Genomic DNA, 14,914 nt, shown 5'->3' with positions numbered 1-14,914 from the left:
AGCAGTGTGCCCAGGTGGCCAAGAAAGCCAACGGCATCCTGGCTTGTATCAGAAATAGTGTGACCAGCAGAAGTAGGGAGGTGACAGTCCCCCTGTACTCTGCACTGGTGAGGCCACACCTGGAGTATTGTGTCCAGTTTTGGGCACCTCAATACGAGAGAGATATCGAGGGGCTGGAGCGAGTGCAGAGGAGGGCAACGGATCTGGTGAAGGGCCTGGAGAACAGATCCTACGAGGAGAGATTGAAGGAGCTGGGACTGTTCAATTTGAGAAGTAGAAGGCTGAGGGGAGACCTCATCACTCTCTACAACTACCTGAAAGGACATTGTAGAGAGGTTGGTGCTGGTCTCTTCTCACAGGTGATAAGTGACAGGACAAGAGGGAACGGCTTTAAACTGCAACAGGGGAGGTTCAGAGTGGACATTAGGAAAAAATTTTTCACAGAAAGAGTGGTCAGACAGTGGAATAGGCTGCCCAGGGAGGTGGTGGAGTCACCATCCCTGGATGTGTTTAAGGGTCGTTTGGGTGAGATGTTGGGGGATATGGTGTAGGGGAGAACTTCGTAGAGTAGGGCTGATGGTTGGACTCGATGATCCCAAGGGTCTTTTCCAACCTGAATGATTCTGTGTTTCTGTGATTACCACCAAAAGCTACTTCTCTTGATTGAAAGTATATGAGAATTAATTTTTTTAAAGTCTTATTTTATCCAGTCTTGGTTATATGCTGAAATTTTATGCAGACATCTCCAAAAGAACAGTCTGAATAAAATTCCCACCTACCATTAAATGCTCAACTTTCATTCTCCTTGTTTTTATCACTTATAATTTCACAATTTTGCAGTTCTCCCGTTTCCAGAAAGTCTTTCATGGTAACATTTTAGTTCTAATTTCTAATATAAAAAATGAGAAACCTCCCAGCAATGAAGCTCTCAAATTCAAATGAAAACCTATTCTTTAAAATGTCTTAAAGAAGTGCATGATACTAACCAAGCACTTGTTAATTCTTAATACTGAAATAACATATAACATATGTCTTCATCTTGTCAATGTACGTCAATAAGTCACTTTTTCTGATATGGCAAGTGAATGAATTCCAGCATAATTACAATCCTGCCAAGACCTTTACTAAAATTTATGTTAAGAATCATTACCAATAAAAACAATATTGTAAAAACTGAATTTACATTATCAAAATTAGAAATAATGCATGTCATGTTTAAGAAATGTATTCAGAAATAGATCTCCTTGATTGCACCCTATATGCAGACTGGGTCAATTTTGTAAGATAAATCTGAAATGTGCTCAAATGAAGAGTAAGATGACATCTGTCAAAGTCAATTAATCTGTGAAAATAGGATTTGAAAGTGGTGATAACCAGTTAGTTAGTTACTCCTGCTGATCCATCAGACACTCATTCCCTGACACCCACTGCATCAGTTATCAAATTGATACAAGCACATTAAAAAAACCTATAAAGTACAGAACTGAGTGGTGTTGGCCAACTGACAAAGCTATGGGAAATAATCAGAATGAACGTAAACTCAAAGAATAGAGAACAAAGGCAAAGCACCTTTGATTCCTTCACTGATACTCTCTACAGACAAGGTGGACTATTAATTTGTATTGGGCATGCAATGCAAAGACCCCAACGATCTCAGAACTTTGATTAATCTGGGAGAAAGATCCTGGAACTGTGAGGCTGCAACCAGTCATCAGGATTGAGGTTAGCCTAAACTCCTAGGTTCATCACTGACTGCATCACTGGGACTTGGTGACCAGATACCTGCAAGACTTCCAAGCACAAGAAGGCACTGATCTTACTAAGAAAATTAGACTGCTGTTTCTCTGACTCAAAATCTTTCCTGTAACAGATTGTATATCCTACAGATGTTTCACTGTAATATGTTTGCTAAAAGGTATTAGATCATTTCAGTTCCTCTCCAGAAAACTTCAGCTGACATCAAAAGGCTTACAATTCTGCATTAAGAATGGCAGTAGTTAGATGAAAACCTCACTTCACTGATACGTGATATGATTATGATTTAATTCTAATCACTTCCAATGATTTCATCAAGTGTGATTTACTGAAGTCAAAGACTGGCTTTCCATGGACTTGAAAAATGGGAAGTGGAATTATTTAAAAATGCCTAAAAGATAAAAAATACATTTGTAAACTATTAATAGGTGTCCCATCAAAGGGATGTGCTGGCAAAATTTCTAGAAATGCAGTATCTGTAAGGGTTTACAATTCTGAAATAATGTTTCACAAATATAATTTTATAATTCATAATGCTGTCATACTCAAATGATATCCAAACACAGTTAACAGTCTTCCCACTTGTACTAGTAGAATCCATACAGTATCAAGCAAACAAGACTATTTACAGTACAAATATAAGTCCTGTGGGCGGACTCTAGCAGAAGATAAGCACTAGCACTACAGTAAATGAATTTTATCCATATACCAGTCTTACAGTTTTAAGAGCAAATTCGTAAGAGTTTATACATGTATGGATTGTTTACATGAACCACCCGTATCCTGTCATTCACTGTAACACAAAAACTTAAGCAAAAATTTTGAATTTGCATCTCAATAGAAACTATAATGTCTGCTTAAAAAAGCACCAGATCTATCCAGAAAAAAATCCCCGAAAAGTTGCTACTTTAAAAGTTGCTCAAAGCTAATTTAAGTAGAAAGTTCATGAAAACAAAGGTGCTTCTATTAATAAGTATTCAGAATAAAAATTTATTTAAAGCACTGTATTTTTAACCAAAACCTACCTTGCTACAAAAACCTGCTCCATGGAGACTATTCTGACTTGGATAGAATTTACGAACAGTGCCAATTTTTACATACATAAACTAGCAAGTGTTTCCAAGACTTCCAACATATCAGTTTGTGGGTTTTTTTCCCCTTTAGGAACAGTTTGTTAAAAACAGAAAAAAAACAAAACAAAACAAAACCCACCTAGACAAGAATAGGCTCTACAACAAATATTTATCATATTATAAAGCAGCAGTGAAAACACCACCAACATTTACATAAGCAGGTAAAAACAGACTGAAGAACATTAACACAGATGATGTTCTGCTGTATTAGACATCTTACTTCATGGCTTGTGACCATTCAGGCAAACAGAAAACTTGAAAAGACATTAATTAGTAGGTGCTTTATAACAGTTCGACAAAATGCAGAGATGATATCCGAGCTGCTGTTTTATTTTGGGCTTCTGGAAGTTTTAAGTCTCTCTCTAAGCATACTTTTTAAATTTCATTATAATCCTCTGAGAGTGCAAGATGCAGTAAGCCATTTTTCAACTGGGAGGAGTTGACTAGTACCTGTCATCCTCCGGAGATGCATGCTGGATATGAATCCTGGGACTAGTAGGTCGTCTCCTCTCTAGGGAGGGGGACCATCTACCCCTGTTTGCCCGTTCAATAAAACAGGAAAAAAATAGGATATTTAGTCTGTGATAAAATTAAATATATGGGATTTGGGACTGGAAAAATACCCCAAAAAGTAATGAAAGTGTGTAATTTCATTATTTTTTCTAGCAGTTTTCTAATTCCCTAGTATACTATTCTTATGGCTGCTTACTGCAGAAACAAAGATGCAGAATTTAGACTGACATAGATCTTTTACATAAAGTACCATTAAATTTTAAAATATTTGCCAATGCTAGACTATCTAAAAGATCATCATTCTCATAGAAAGTTGTAATTCAAAACCTGAAGACCTCTTCACAGACCATATGATGTCCATTTTCTGTTGCCTGCTGGCTCGTGTTTTGCTAAGCACATCTATCATAGCTCTTTGCAATGAAAAATGCATTCTCATTAAAAATGTAGGACTATGAATTACAAGAAAAATTCTAAGACATGAAGTGACCCTTTTCTGGAATACAATGAGAGATTTAAGGGTAAATTAATTAGCTACAACTCAGATACACATATTAGTGTATGAGTACTGGAGTATTTTTTTTCCATCTACAAGAGTACTGAAAGTATGTGCAGCCAGCTTTCACTTCTGTTCATTTCTCTGTATCCCTGCAGTACACGCCAACAGATTATGTTGTATAATTAAATTTAATAAAAAGTACCTGAATTGTGAATGAAAACTAGTATCTTACATGATTTTTTTTTAAAAAAGCTCATTTAATATAGAATAATACCACAGACTGGTGTTGCTTATTTTGTTGGATGTTACTACAAGTATATGTATAACAATTTACAAAATCAAAATATACTGATTAGTTTACAAAAAACAAAATGTTTATATAAATTCAGCACAACTGTTTAATATTCCACTTTCTGAGGCATCCTTCCAGTCCATGTAATAAGGAAAAGGGTTTGGTTTATGGAACATGCAAATAACAAAGATTTCAAGGAGATTAGCATCACTTGAACAGTTAGGTAAATCTTTCAGAAGTTTCAAAAGCAAATAGGTTGTTAGTAAGTAGTTTCTTTTGGTCTCCAAAGCAAGAGTTAAAGAAAATGTTAATGCATCAATGCACTCAGTCAAAGCCCTTAATATGCTGATATCCACTACAAATATTAAACAGCATTTGATAGAATTAGCTAGGTCATGCAGTATGAACTTTGAGAACATGCTTTCTTTCACTGAATATTGAATGACCATGAGCCACAGTACAACGCAGACAAACATGCAATAACCTATTCCTTTACATGGATGAAAAGAACTGGAAACACAGTACCTTGCATACCTAATGCAAACAGCTTTTTTCTGTACATTATTTTAAAAGTTAATGGTGATATTCAACATAACTCTTAAAGGCATGCCATATAAACACCCAGTATTTCAGACTTACTAAAAACCATTAGAAAAATCAACATGAAATCAGGACAGGTCTTAAACGGATCGAGTGACAGCTCCAACTTCCCCCTTATCTATTTGTGAGTAGGCAACAGGTAGCTCTTCAGCTTTGTGTCTTGTTTAGGTGGTAGTGACCAGCTGAGTATAAACACCCTGAAAATCTTTTCTGATTCCTGCTGTAGCAAAGTACGTCAGAACACAGATTCTGGGCTGCATTCTGCAGCTATGCTGCCCCTGTTCTACATGAACTAATCCCTGGGCTGTGCCCCTCAGTTTCATTTCCTCAGATTCCCACTAACCAACCTCTCAGGACCAAAGCAGACAGGCAGTACTAATCCGTATAACTGCTCTTGTGCTAACTACTAATATATAAAATTGCTTGCAACAAAGATACTTAGAAGGTAAATAAAAGCCACTCTAGGTATTCTAAAGTAACTATCGCTCGCTACAATCTTAAATCAATCTGAGGAAGATGTTATTATGATGAGACACCATCGTGGAACCAGTACAGATATCGCACTTAAATCTCATGCTTATATGCTTTCCTGACTGGGGGCTGGGGTTGCAAACAAATTTCTCTGTTCTAAAGAAGAGGAACCCTATTTACAACGAAAAAAAGCAGAAGTTTTGAGTCATGGTGAAAAGGACAATAAAAAAATCATACTAAAGGAAGCAGTAGCAGCAAAAACATTTTCAATGGCATTAGATGATATTTATGATTATATTATAAACTAACATATGCCTTGCAGAGCACCACAAGAACTTCAACAACACAATAATTTTGTAAAAAACCCAGCTTGGAATAAATAGGAAAGGGGAAAAAAGAGAGAAAAAATAAAGGCAGGCATGGTGCAACTATATAAATGTATTAGTAGGGGCTGCATATTTTTAAGTATCCTAGTATATACTGTGCCAAAGAGAAATATAGGATGGATTAAGTTCTGTACCAAAATATTCAATTTACCAAAAGACTTTGGCAGGCCTGTGCCAGAGCAAGTCATCTTGCCAGTTAAATTATAAGGACTTTCCTTGCTCAAATGATGAAGTTTATAGCATGAGAAAATGAATGTCTTTTCTACTATTTTGTTTTAGTTTTAGTGCAACTAACACCACATATCCCTAATTCATACATACTGCTGAAAGTATTTTTCTGCTGGTGTATGTGGTCAGCAAAATTACTTTTACTGGCAAAGCACCGTCTTAAAACCCAGTACTCTGACTATTCCAAATGACATGAATGACATTGTATAGAGTTTAAGGATCAAAAGCAATCCCCACAAATCATTGACAGACAAAAATAGGGCTCTACTGTCCATCAGTTACACACAGCCAATATAATCTTTTAAAAAAAAGCTTGAGTGGAAATTTTAACTCTTGATCACAATCTAATTTATACCCTCTGAGACAAACGTTTGGGAGGAAGAAGTAGAAATAATTTTCAATAGGTGGGTATACTCATAATTCTGTTGAAGAAAATGTACAACACCACATCTAGAAGTCTATATTTTGAGGACTAAAAATCTAAACTTTTAAATAAAATCTACAATTCCATTAAGAGAGGAAAGGAAACACCATGAAAATATCTAACAATACCTTCAACCTAGGTCCCTCAGATATAATGGTAATAAAGTGGTGCTGCATAGAGTGGACTTCACAAAACTGTATAGTGTTTACACGTGACAGATGTTTGTCTAATCTCTTCTTAGACAGCTGCCAATAATGAAGTTAAGACAACCTTTTCAATATCATCTACTACAGTGTTTCATTATACTTGTTCAAAAAAGCTTTCCTACCGTTAAAGATGAACCTATCTTACTGCACTTTAACACCCCTACTCTCATCTTGTCCAGCACAGAAACAAAATGCTTCCTACATACCTTGACTTTAATTCTGTGTTTTTCAAACTAAAGACTCCTCTATCATTACATTCGGCTGATCACTAACCTCACATTAGAGTGTAATCAGACAACATTCATCAGTGGAGAATTAAATCTTCTAAAATTAGCTCCCCCTCAAAACAAAAAGATTAGTTTGGTGGTTTTTACACATTTAATAGAATATTTTCCTCCAAAAATTGGGCTGTATTAGAAAAATATTATCTATATTGGAAGGAAAGAACAAAGTATGTCCTAAATCTCCTAAATCCTCTGTCAGAGCCACAGAGATCTCATTATTTTCTACAAAACCATCATGGAAAATTGGAATACGAATTTCCTAAAAAAGAGCTTTCTGCACCACCCCTAAGGATCTCAAGTCGAAAGCACCTATTTAGAACTTCTAAAAGCAAAGAAGTAAGTGTTTCATGGTGATGGATAATTTTTCTGGATTGGACCCACAGATGATTTGGCAAAACCATGTGTTTACTAGCAGTAGAGACTATTAGCACGGACCAAATATTTTGTTTACAAGGAGCTCATGAAAAATGCTGCAGATTCTGTGCAGGGCCTATTAGACAAAGGTCATGGACTTGAATTATAAAGACATAATTCAACTACTTAACATCAATGACAGGTGTAGTTTTGAGCATAATATTTTAGCTAGATAGTTTACAATTGTGTTACTGTTTCATTGAATATTCAGTTTGATGGGTGGCATGTTGAAATCAAAGTAAAAACCACTGGTCATATCCATATGTTATTATACTAACTAGCTACTTGTAGATGAATATATTTGTAGATATCTACACACTTAAGTTATTAATACGATGCTACAATATTTTTTTAAAAAATCTGATATCTTGTATTTCATTCTGACGGGCCATATTTTTTGTTTTTTAATAACCATGCATATATTATCTATGATATCTTGAGCTCAATCTTAAAAAGGAATGAACTAATTTGAGCAGAACATTAGTCACTCCTCTGCAACAAAGGCAAAACTTGACAAGATCAAAGTTCCAATCAAGAAGCAGCAGAAAGTGGGGAGGAGGGAAAGGGAAATTACATAAAAAATTTAGGAGAAACCTTATCTCAAAGAGAAAAGTATGTGCTTATTTCCCTTCTTCAGAGGTCCTCTCCCACAATAATGAAAGTGATGCAAGTGTTATAACCACCACACTGTGGGCTGACTGACAAAGCAACCTGGCATTATTAACTGCAACACTAGTTGAACATGTATTGCACGGATGAAATTGTAATTCCATTATATTCCCACTCAATAAGAGCATATTATTGCCTTTAGCGAAGCTAAAATTTCACTCAAAAATGGCATATTTCTTAGCCAGAAACACAGGTGGTGATGAAAAATTCCCTTGTGGAACAATCCCATTTGTCAAACACACCAGTAGTATTTTGTTCACCTAAGATTTTCAACCAAGCTCCTGTAGTATGAAAAATTCAGAAAGCATCCATAAAATGCCTGCACAATGTATGTGACACAACAATGTTTTGGAGCTTATGTGAGCCTTAGTATAATGCAACAGAGTGAAAAAACTTAATGCAGTGATTTGCCTTGTAATTGCAAAAGCAGATGCAGCAGATTAGATTAAGAAAGCAATGAAGATTAGTTGTTTTGTAGAAAATACACCACTATACAAACTACAGTTCTGGTTTGAAATATGAGAGTTTTGTCATAATTTACAAATTATGTCACTGCCTTATTAGCAGTCCACAGAACAGGCAAGAAACAAATGTAATACTATTTAGCAAATGATGATGAACAACCAAGTGGTATTTTGTCAAAATACTTAACACTGCAATGCTATTATCAGCATACTGAGGACTTTTGTAAACAATTACATCAGCTTGAACTAAAACAAGGAAAGAAGCCAAAAGCAGTTATAAACTCCAACACACAATTTACATGACATACATGAACGTAGGAGCAAAAATGTCTACAAACACCAAAGCAGACATGAATGTAGAAGAATGTAGTCATATGAAGAAAACCAAAATTGATAAAGATCACCAGCACAGATGACAAGAAATTCATAAGTTTTTATTTTATACCTTTCTCGTTCTGGTGAATGCAAACTAGTATCTGGTCTCAAGCAGTTGGTACTAGCACTCCTAGCCCTGTCAAGGGAGGGCTGTAGTTCACTAGTGCCAGTGCATTGCATCCAATGGTAGAAGAGAAAGAAAAAGAAAACAAAGAAAGGAATACAATGTTAGATATTAACTCATAAAATAATGTTCTCTTTACAGAAAATGTAGAATCACAATGATATAATTAAGGAAAACGCAAAAGAGCTGACTGGATGACAGTGCCAAGATTTGTTTAGAAAATAAAAGCAAACACAAGACTGCTAGAAAATTTTGCTAAGATTGTTGAAATGTTTAAAACTGAATGACAGAACAACATCCACTTGTAAGAAAGTGGAATGAGAAATATCAAATAATAAATGTAAATCCTTATTAAACAGCAGTAAATCTTAAGCCAACATAAAAGGATGTGATACACTATATATTATGTGAAATCACTTTACAGTGAAGCTCATTTATGCTGAAAATCCATATTAGATACCAAACAGGAGGGGGTATTAATCCTCAGGTTCTTACCTAACCAGTAGATCATCTCCAAATTTCAGTATTCGTGAATTAAGGCAATCACGAAGGAGTGAAATATCCTGTCTAATCACGGATTTGGTCTTAGCACATGCAGGAAGAGTTGAGCTTTGTAAATTAAAATTATTTAAATAAAATGAAAACATATTTGACATGTAATCAAATTCTTATACATAAACAAAAGAATGTAACAAAAGAAAAACATGAAATGTATAATTTTAACAGTGGAGATAACACTACCTAATACAAAGTGGTTTGGTTTGGGGTTTTTTGCAATGTAGGGGTTAATTTAAATAGTTATATTAAGTTATTTTAGGATTATATCCCTTATCTCTCAGTTATAAAAACTGTATGAAACATTTTTTTTTATTTAATAAAGCAAGACTATTTATTTTTTTTTTAAGAAGGAGCTAACTACTTAAAGGGGTCTTGAAACACCTCTTACCTGTATAGGTTCCAATGAGTACCATTTTCTAGTAAAGGCATCTTGGGTGGTAATGTTTTATAGTGCCTAACAGAACTTCTTGAATGTGGTGAAACAGAAAAGAAAACACAACACAAAAACATGCCAGAAATAAAAAGACAGGTAAAAGTAAGCCAAGACTGACCAGAATGTAAAATAAATGCATAATATTCTACTACATTTAACAACTGTGTGAGTAGATTTCCCAATACACGTCTTTTTCAACTACCGTGACAGCTATCTGGGGGACAAATTTTTGTATTTACACTTTTGTTAATACAGTCCATGAACTCATGCCAATACTAGTACAGCTCAGATTTTCTTTCTTATAACCAAAGTAAACTCATTTCCACTTATAGAGATTTTTAATTAAAATATATAAGCTGTTGTAAAGGATTAGGTTGATATTAAACTTGCTCTTTAGTTCCCTTAGTGGTGCCTTACTTAGACCTACAGAGACTTTAACCTCCTCAGTATCTCAGCACAAAAAGCTTGCTAAAACAGTGATATATAGTATCACAAACTTAATTATAGAAGTATTAGCATCTGGTATTTTTGAATGTGGAAGTCTTTTGAATGTGGTGCATCAGCTTTAAAATCTAGCAGAAATTAAAAGTTATTAATAATAAGCTAATTAAAACCCCTAAGAGATCTACTTCATCAGCCAGCACAGCAGCACTCTGAGATGTTACAACTGTCTAATATCATCACTTACAGTACATGAGATTTTAGAACAGAAAATGTTTGCTTTATTGTCCAGCTCTGCCTAAATTACAAGGGAGATACTCCATGGCAGACAGAGGCTGCTGAATGGGATTCATGGCCATTTAATGAAAGCTATAATCTTTAAGAAGAAAAGGAAAAACCACAGAGCTGCGGGCAAGGAAGGGGGTGAAGCTATAGAAAATGCAGTAGAAAGAGAAAGGCCATAGGAAGGAGGCAGGAAAAGTTGTTATTATATGACAATAAATGGACATAAAATAAAAGGGAGTGAAATAAATTATTAACCTTTAGAACTTAAAATGTTGAGGAAAAAGCTTTTTTAGCTGAATGATGAGAATGAAACAGATTATAAAAACTTAAATTTTAATTTATCAGCTTCACTGATGCAGAGATTTTTTTTAAAGTTCCTTATTATTTTACCTTTATACTGCTGTGTCTAATAACAGAACCTTATCACAGCATCTTTGATGCTGTTTTAAATTTGATGAAGAGAATTAGAGCAACCCAAGGCATATTAAAAAACCCCTACTCTCTAGGGGAAAATCCTACACCAAGTAAATGAATAAGTAAGTACATTAGACAACATGGTTTTAAAAGTTTGATGGTATAAAACATGTAGCATTGATGCAAAATTTAGCAACACCCAGATCCCAAACAGAAAAATGTTTACCTACTTGGTTGAAGCAGTTGAATGGTTAACTACTTCAGCCTACATGTTTACTGATCCTAAGTGGAAGATTTTCTAAACAATCTGACATGTATTTTTAACAAGGTTAACAGATGTGGTGGAAAAAAAAAAAGGGGGGGGGGAGGGGGAGAGAATTAGATTTGTTAGATAGAGATATTTCAGTCCAATTTAGTTTCATAACATTGCGAATAGTTGAGATAGGGAGCTCCAAGCTTTGGAACAAGAGATTAATGAAGATTGAAGATCAGTCCAAACTACAAAGCTTATGGCTGGATCTAATTTATAGCACAATTTGTAGATGCAAACCCAAGGAATACACGACCCCTCAAGTTTGGGGTTCCCAGTGAGCCCTCATTAATCACTGTGTTTTTCTCTACAAGTGATCAAAATCAACATGAGATTAGGTGTCACAACAAGTAAAGACTGTTGGCTTGTGAATGGCTGTCATATAAACATAAAAATGCAAATAAAAGAAAACATAAAAACAACTAAAAAGGAATGTTTGAATTTGTAACAACACTGTCATGCATTGGGAGATCAGGACTTCTGTGACTAGACAGAAAATCTACCACAAAATACAACTGCAAAATCAGAATGTCTTCAACTGCTTTAATCCTTACTACTGAATTTCACAAACATATACACATCTCAATCTGAATTAAAAAGAACAAAAAAGAACAGCTGACACCTGGATCACAGTGTACTAGGAAGATCTTTACTTACTGGAACTAAATACCACTATGGCAAATAGTTGGGCACACAAAGTATAGACAACTAACCGGATGTGTTCATTACCAGATTCCTGTATTTACCTGATGGTATGTAGGCACTCTGCACTTCTTCCTCGTTTTGCTCTGGGCAGCATAAGAAGCTCACTGCACGGACAGGATGGGTGGTGAGTGAAACAGATATAATTATGAAGTATTAGATGACATGGGTTATGCCAATGATACGCAAATGAAAACATCAAAAGAAACAAGAAGCTTCCACTCAGATATTCTGATAATGTTCAAACCCAGACTGCACTTCTCAAAGAATATGAGTCAAAAAATGCCTGTGATAACTACATTTTCAACAAATTCCTTTTAGCATGGCACCTAATTTTGTGGAATTTCTCATTTTAAAATTCAGAAGTACTGTCAGAGCTCTTAATCACAAAAGGAATCCATAAACCACCTACATTTCTCTAATAACTTCCTTTCTCATCAACTAATTAATCAAGCAATACTTAAAAAAAAAAAAAAAAAAAAGAATTATGCCTATTGTTTGATATTTCGTTTCTTCCTAAGCCACAAAAACATACAAGAAAAAGCTGGGAGGGTTTGCTACTAATTTACTGCAGATTGGTTTATTGGAAGAGTAATCAGTCACCCTTTTGTGAAAAACAAAAATGTATGTTCACAGGAAATAATATGTTTTGACCAACATAAATTCTGACTCATAGCTCTCAACAATATTTTGTAATGAAATCCTAAAGAAACAAAAAAATTGCTCATCAGCCATCAGACTTTTTGTTTCTTACTGTTTCCAATTGAGAAAATTAGCTGTCTATTTAATTTTTCATTCACTGTAACCAAATACATGCTACAGCCAGCAAAATGGTAAAATTAATACATATTTATGCCTATGGTAAATATGACTGTGATATGAAACATCCCTTGAAGTTTCACGCACTTCAACGCAATCAGAAAGACCAAGCTCCAAACCTCCTAATTCTCATAAATATGAAATTAAAGCTAAACTTCATGGAAACATGTAATTTTAAAAGCAGCAGAGAATCATATGAAGTTCTATGGCGACAAAGAGAGAAAAGATTACAAAACAGATAAAGCGCAGTAGTTGTTCAGTGTGTTTTGTGCTTCATACCATTATAAAATGACCCATTTAATTGATGTAGTATAGGCAATATTTATCTAAAATTCTAAACTGGACAGCTTGAAATAATGGCTTCTGAGTCATTACCTTTGCATCTGGAACTACTAGCCTGATACTGATGCAACATAATGTATTGAAGTTGAACTGAATTGTTTAGGGTTTTTTAATCAAAATTTCCATTCATAAACTCAGAAGACTGACAGAATCTATATGCAGGTTTCCAAATTACAAATAAACACGTATTTTAGGGAAAAAGTTACCATTTTCTTAAGAGTTGCAAAGTAGATGTGAAGTCCACATTAAATCATGGGGTACTTCATTAATATTTACCTTTGCTAAGCCAAAGAGTATCTACTGTAATTGTCCCATGGCAAACTAATATAAAATTTATCCAGAAAAGGGGTATAAAGTAGCAAATCCACCATGAAATCTTCAAGTTAAAAAGGCAAAGCAAAGGAATCCATCACAGTAGATTACCAATAATATAAGAAGATACTCACAGTTATATAATAAATTAAGCCTGTATAATAAATTAAGCCTGTTTGGAGTAATTTTAAATAAAGATTATTATGCTAAACCAAGTGTTTTCTAATGTGAGTATTTTAGTACTCACACTGACAGATTTTATTTAGGAATAAAATAAACATGGAAAAAAAAAAAAGAAAAGGATCATACCCTTGAAAATTGGATGATGATCCTAAATTCAGACCAAAGTATACTGCTTAGCTAGATTTTCTAATAAAAAGCTTTTCCTAATACATTCACATATGCACACACACACACACACACACACACACACGTGCATGTATGTATATAAATAGATATAAAAAAGAAAAGTGGACAAATCAGTTCCACTGGAAATTTATCACACTAAATGCTTTACTAAGAGATTATAATAACTATTTTTACAAAAATCTATTCAGAATATTCAATATTAATTTGGGACCGATAACAGATCATAGAGAAAATGATCAGAAGTAATCAACACCTGTAGCTTCTGCCATGTAACTATCGGGTAATTACTCACCTTTCAAACCAGGTTTATGTTAGGTATCTATGTGACTGTACTTGTTTAGATGAAGGGTTCAGTAAATGAACACATAATACTTATACTACTCTTGATACTAATACATAATACTGAATAAAGATTTTCTTCTAAATCCTTGGATGTGATAGAGAATCTTCCTTAACAAAAGTACCGAAAGACAGTGAAACCTGCAAGAGTTAAACAGTCTCCATAACTGAAGAAATCTGGGAGAAAGATGAAAAGGAAAACAGGAAAAAGGAGACCACTGCAGACAAGATTATTACTCAAGGAAAATAAATACATGGACCCATCTTTAAATCCTGCAAATAAGCCACATACTTTATGTCTGACCTTTAAACTTCTGAAAAGTGTTTTCTGAACATTGAAAAGAACTGAAGACTGTGTCTTATTCCTCTGAACAAATGCAGTAGCCCATTGCTGCTGTGGCTCTAGTCTGATGGCCTCCAAGAAAGCCTCAAAGCAAGCCCAGCTCTCCAAACATATATGCCTATATATAATTTATATCATGGTTTGAGGCTTTACTGGAGGAAAATTTTCTAGACAGTGAACTGTCTATATCTATTTCTACTGACAAAAGCTACTTTTTAATATTTATTCCTCCTCAGATCTGCTGAATAAGACATCTAATCAATAAATATCTTCAGGAATCTTTTAAATATATCACTACTTATAATAAATAATAAACATTTGCAACAGATGGAAATTGCTTGAATTAGCTTAACAATGAATCTGACTACTAGATTTAAAAAGCATTTCAAATCCTTCCTCTGAAAGGAAATTCA

At 34.5% G+C, this 14,914-nt stretch overlaps 1 protein-coding gene across 27 annotated transcripts in view; it reads right to left on the bottom strand.

The window, feature by feature from the left end:
- RIMS1 (regulating synaptic membrane exocytosis 1) overlaps nucleotides 1–14,914 on the bottom strand; it is a 350,587-nt gene that overhangs the window by 108,621 nt on the left and 227,052 nt on the right. For 14 of the 27 annotated variants that reach the window (XM_074895864.1, XM_074895868.1, XM_074895888.1 and 11 more), the window contains 5 exons: nucleotides 12,022–12,084; nucleotides 9,781–9,858; nucleotides 9,330–9,443; nucleotides 8,781–8,870; nucleotides 3,339–3,422 (listed from right to left, as the gene is read on the bottom strand). The exons of 1 other annotated variant lie outside the window; for it this stretch is intronic. In XM_074895864.1, the coding sequence (XP_074751965.1) occupies nucleotides 3,339–3,422; nucleotides 8,781–8,870; nucleotides 9,330–9,443; nucleotides 9,781–9,858; nucleotides 12,022–12,084 (429 nt within the window). The remainder of the gene's footprint in view (nucleotides 1–3,338; nucleotides 3,423–8,780; nucleotides 8,871–9,329; nucleotides 9,444–9,780; nucleotides 9,859–12,021; nucleotides 12,085–14,914) is intronic. 12 more of the 27 variants (XM_074895866.1, XM_074895872.1, XM_074895877.1 and 9 more) reach the window with 3 other exon arrangements.

Source organism: Athene noctua, chromosome 1 (assembly GCF_965140245.1).
Source record: "Athene noctua chromosome 1, bAthNoc1.hap1.1, whole genome shotgun sequence".
NCBI lineage: Eukaryota > Metazoa > Chordata > Aves > Strigiformes > Strigidae > Athene > Athene noctua.
The sequence above is the reverse complement of the archived record's forward strand: the minus strand, read 5'-3'. Positions and strand labels throughout refer to the sequence as shown.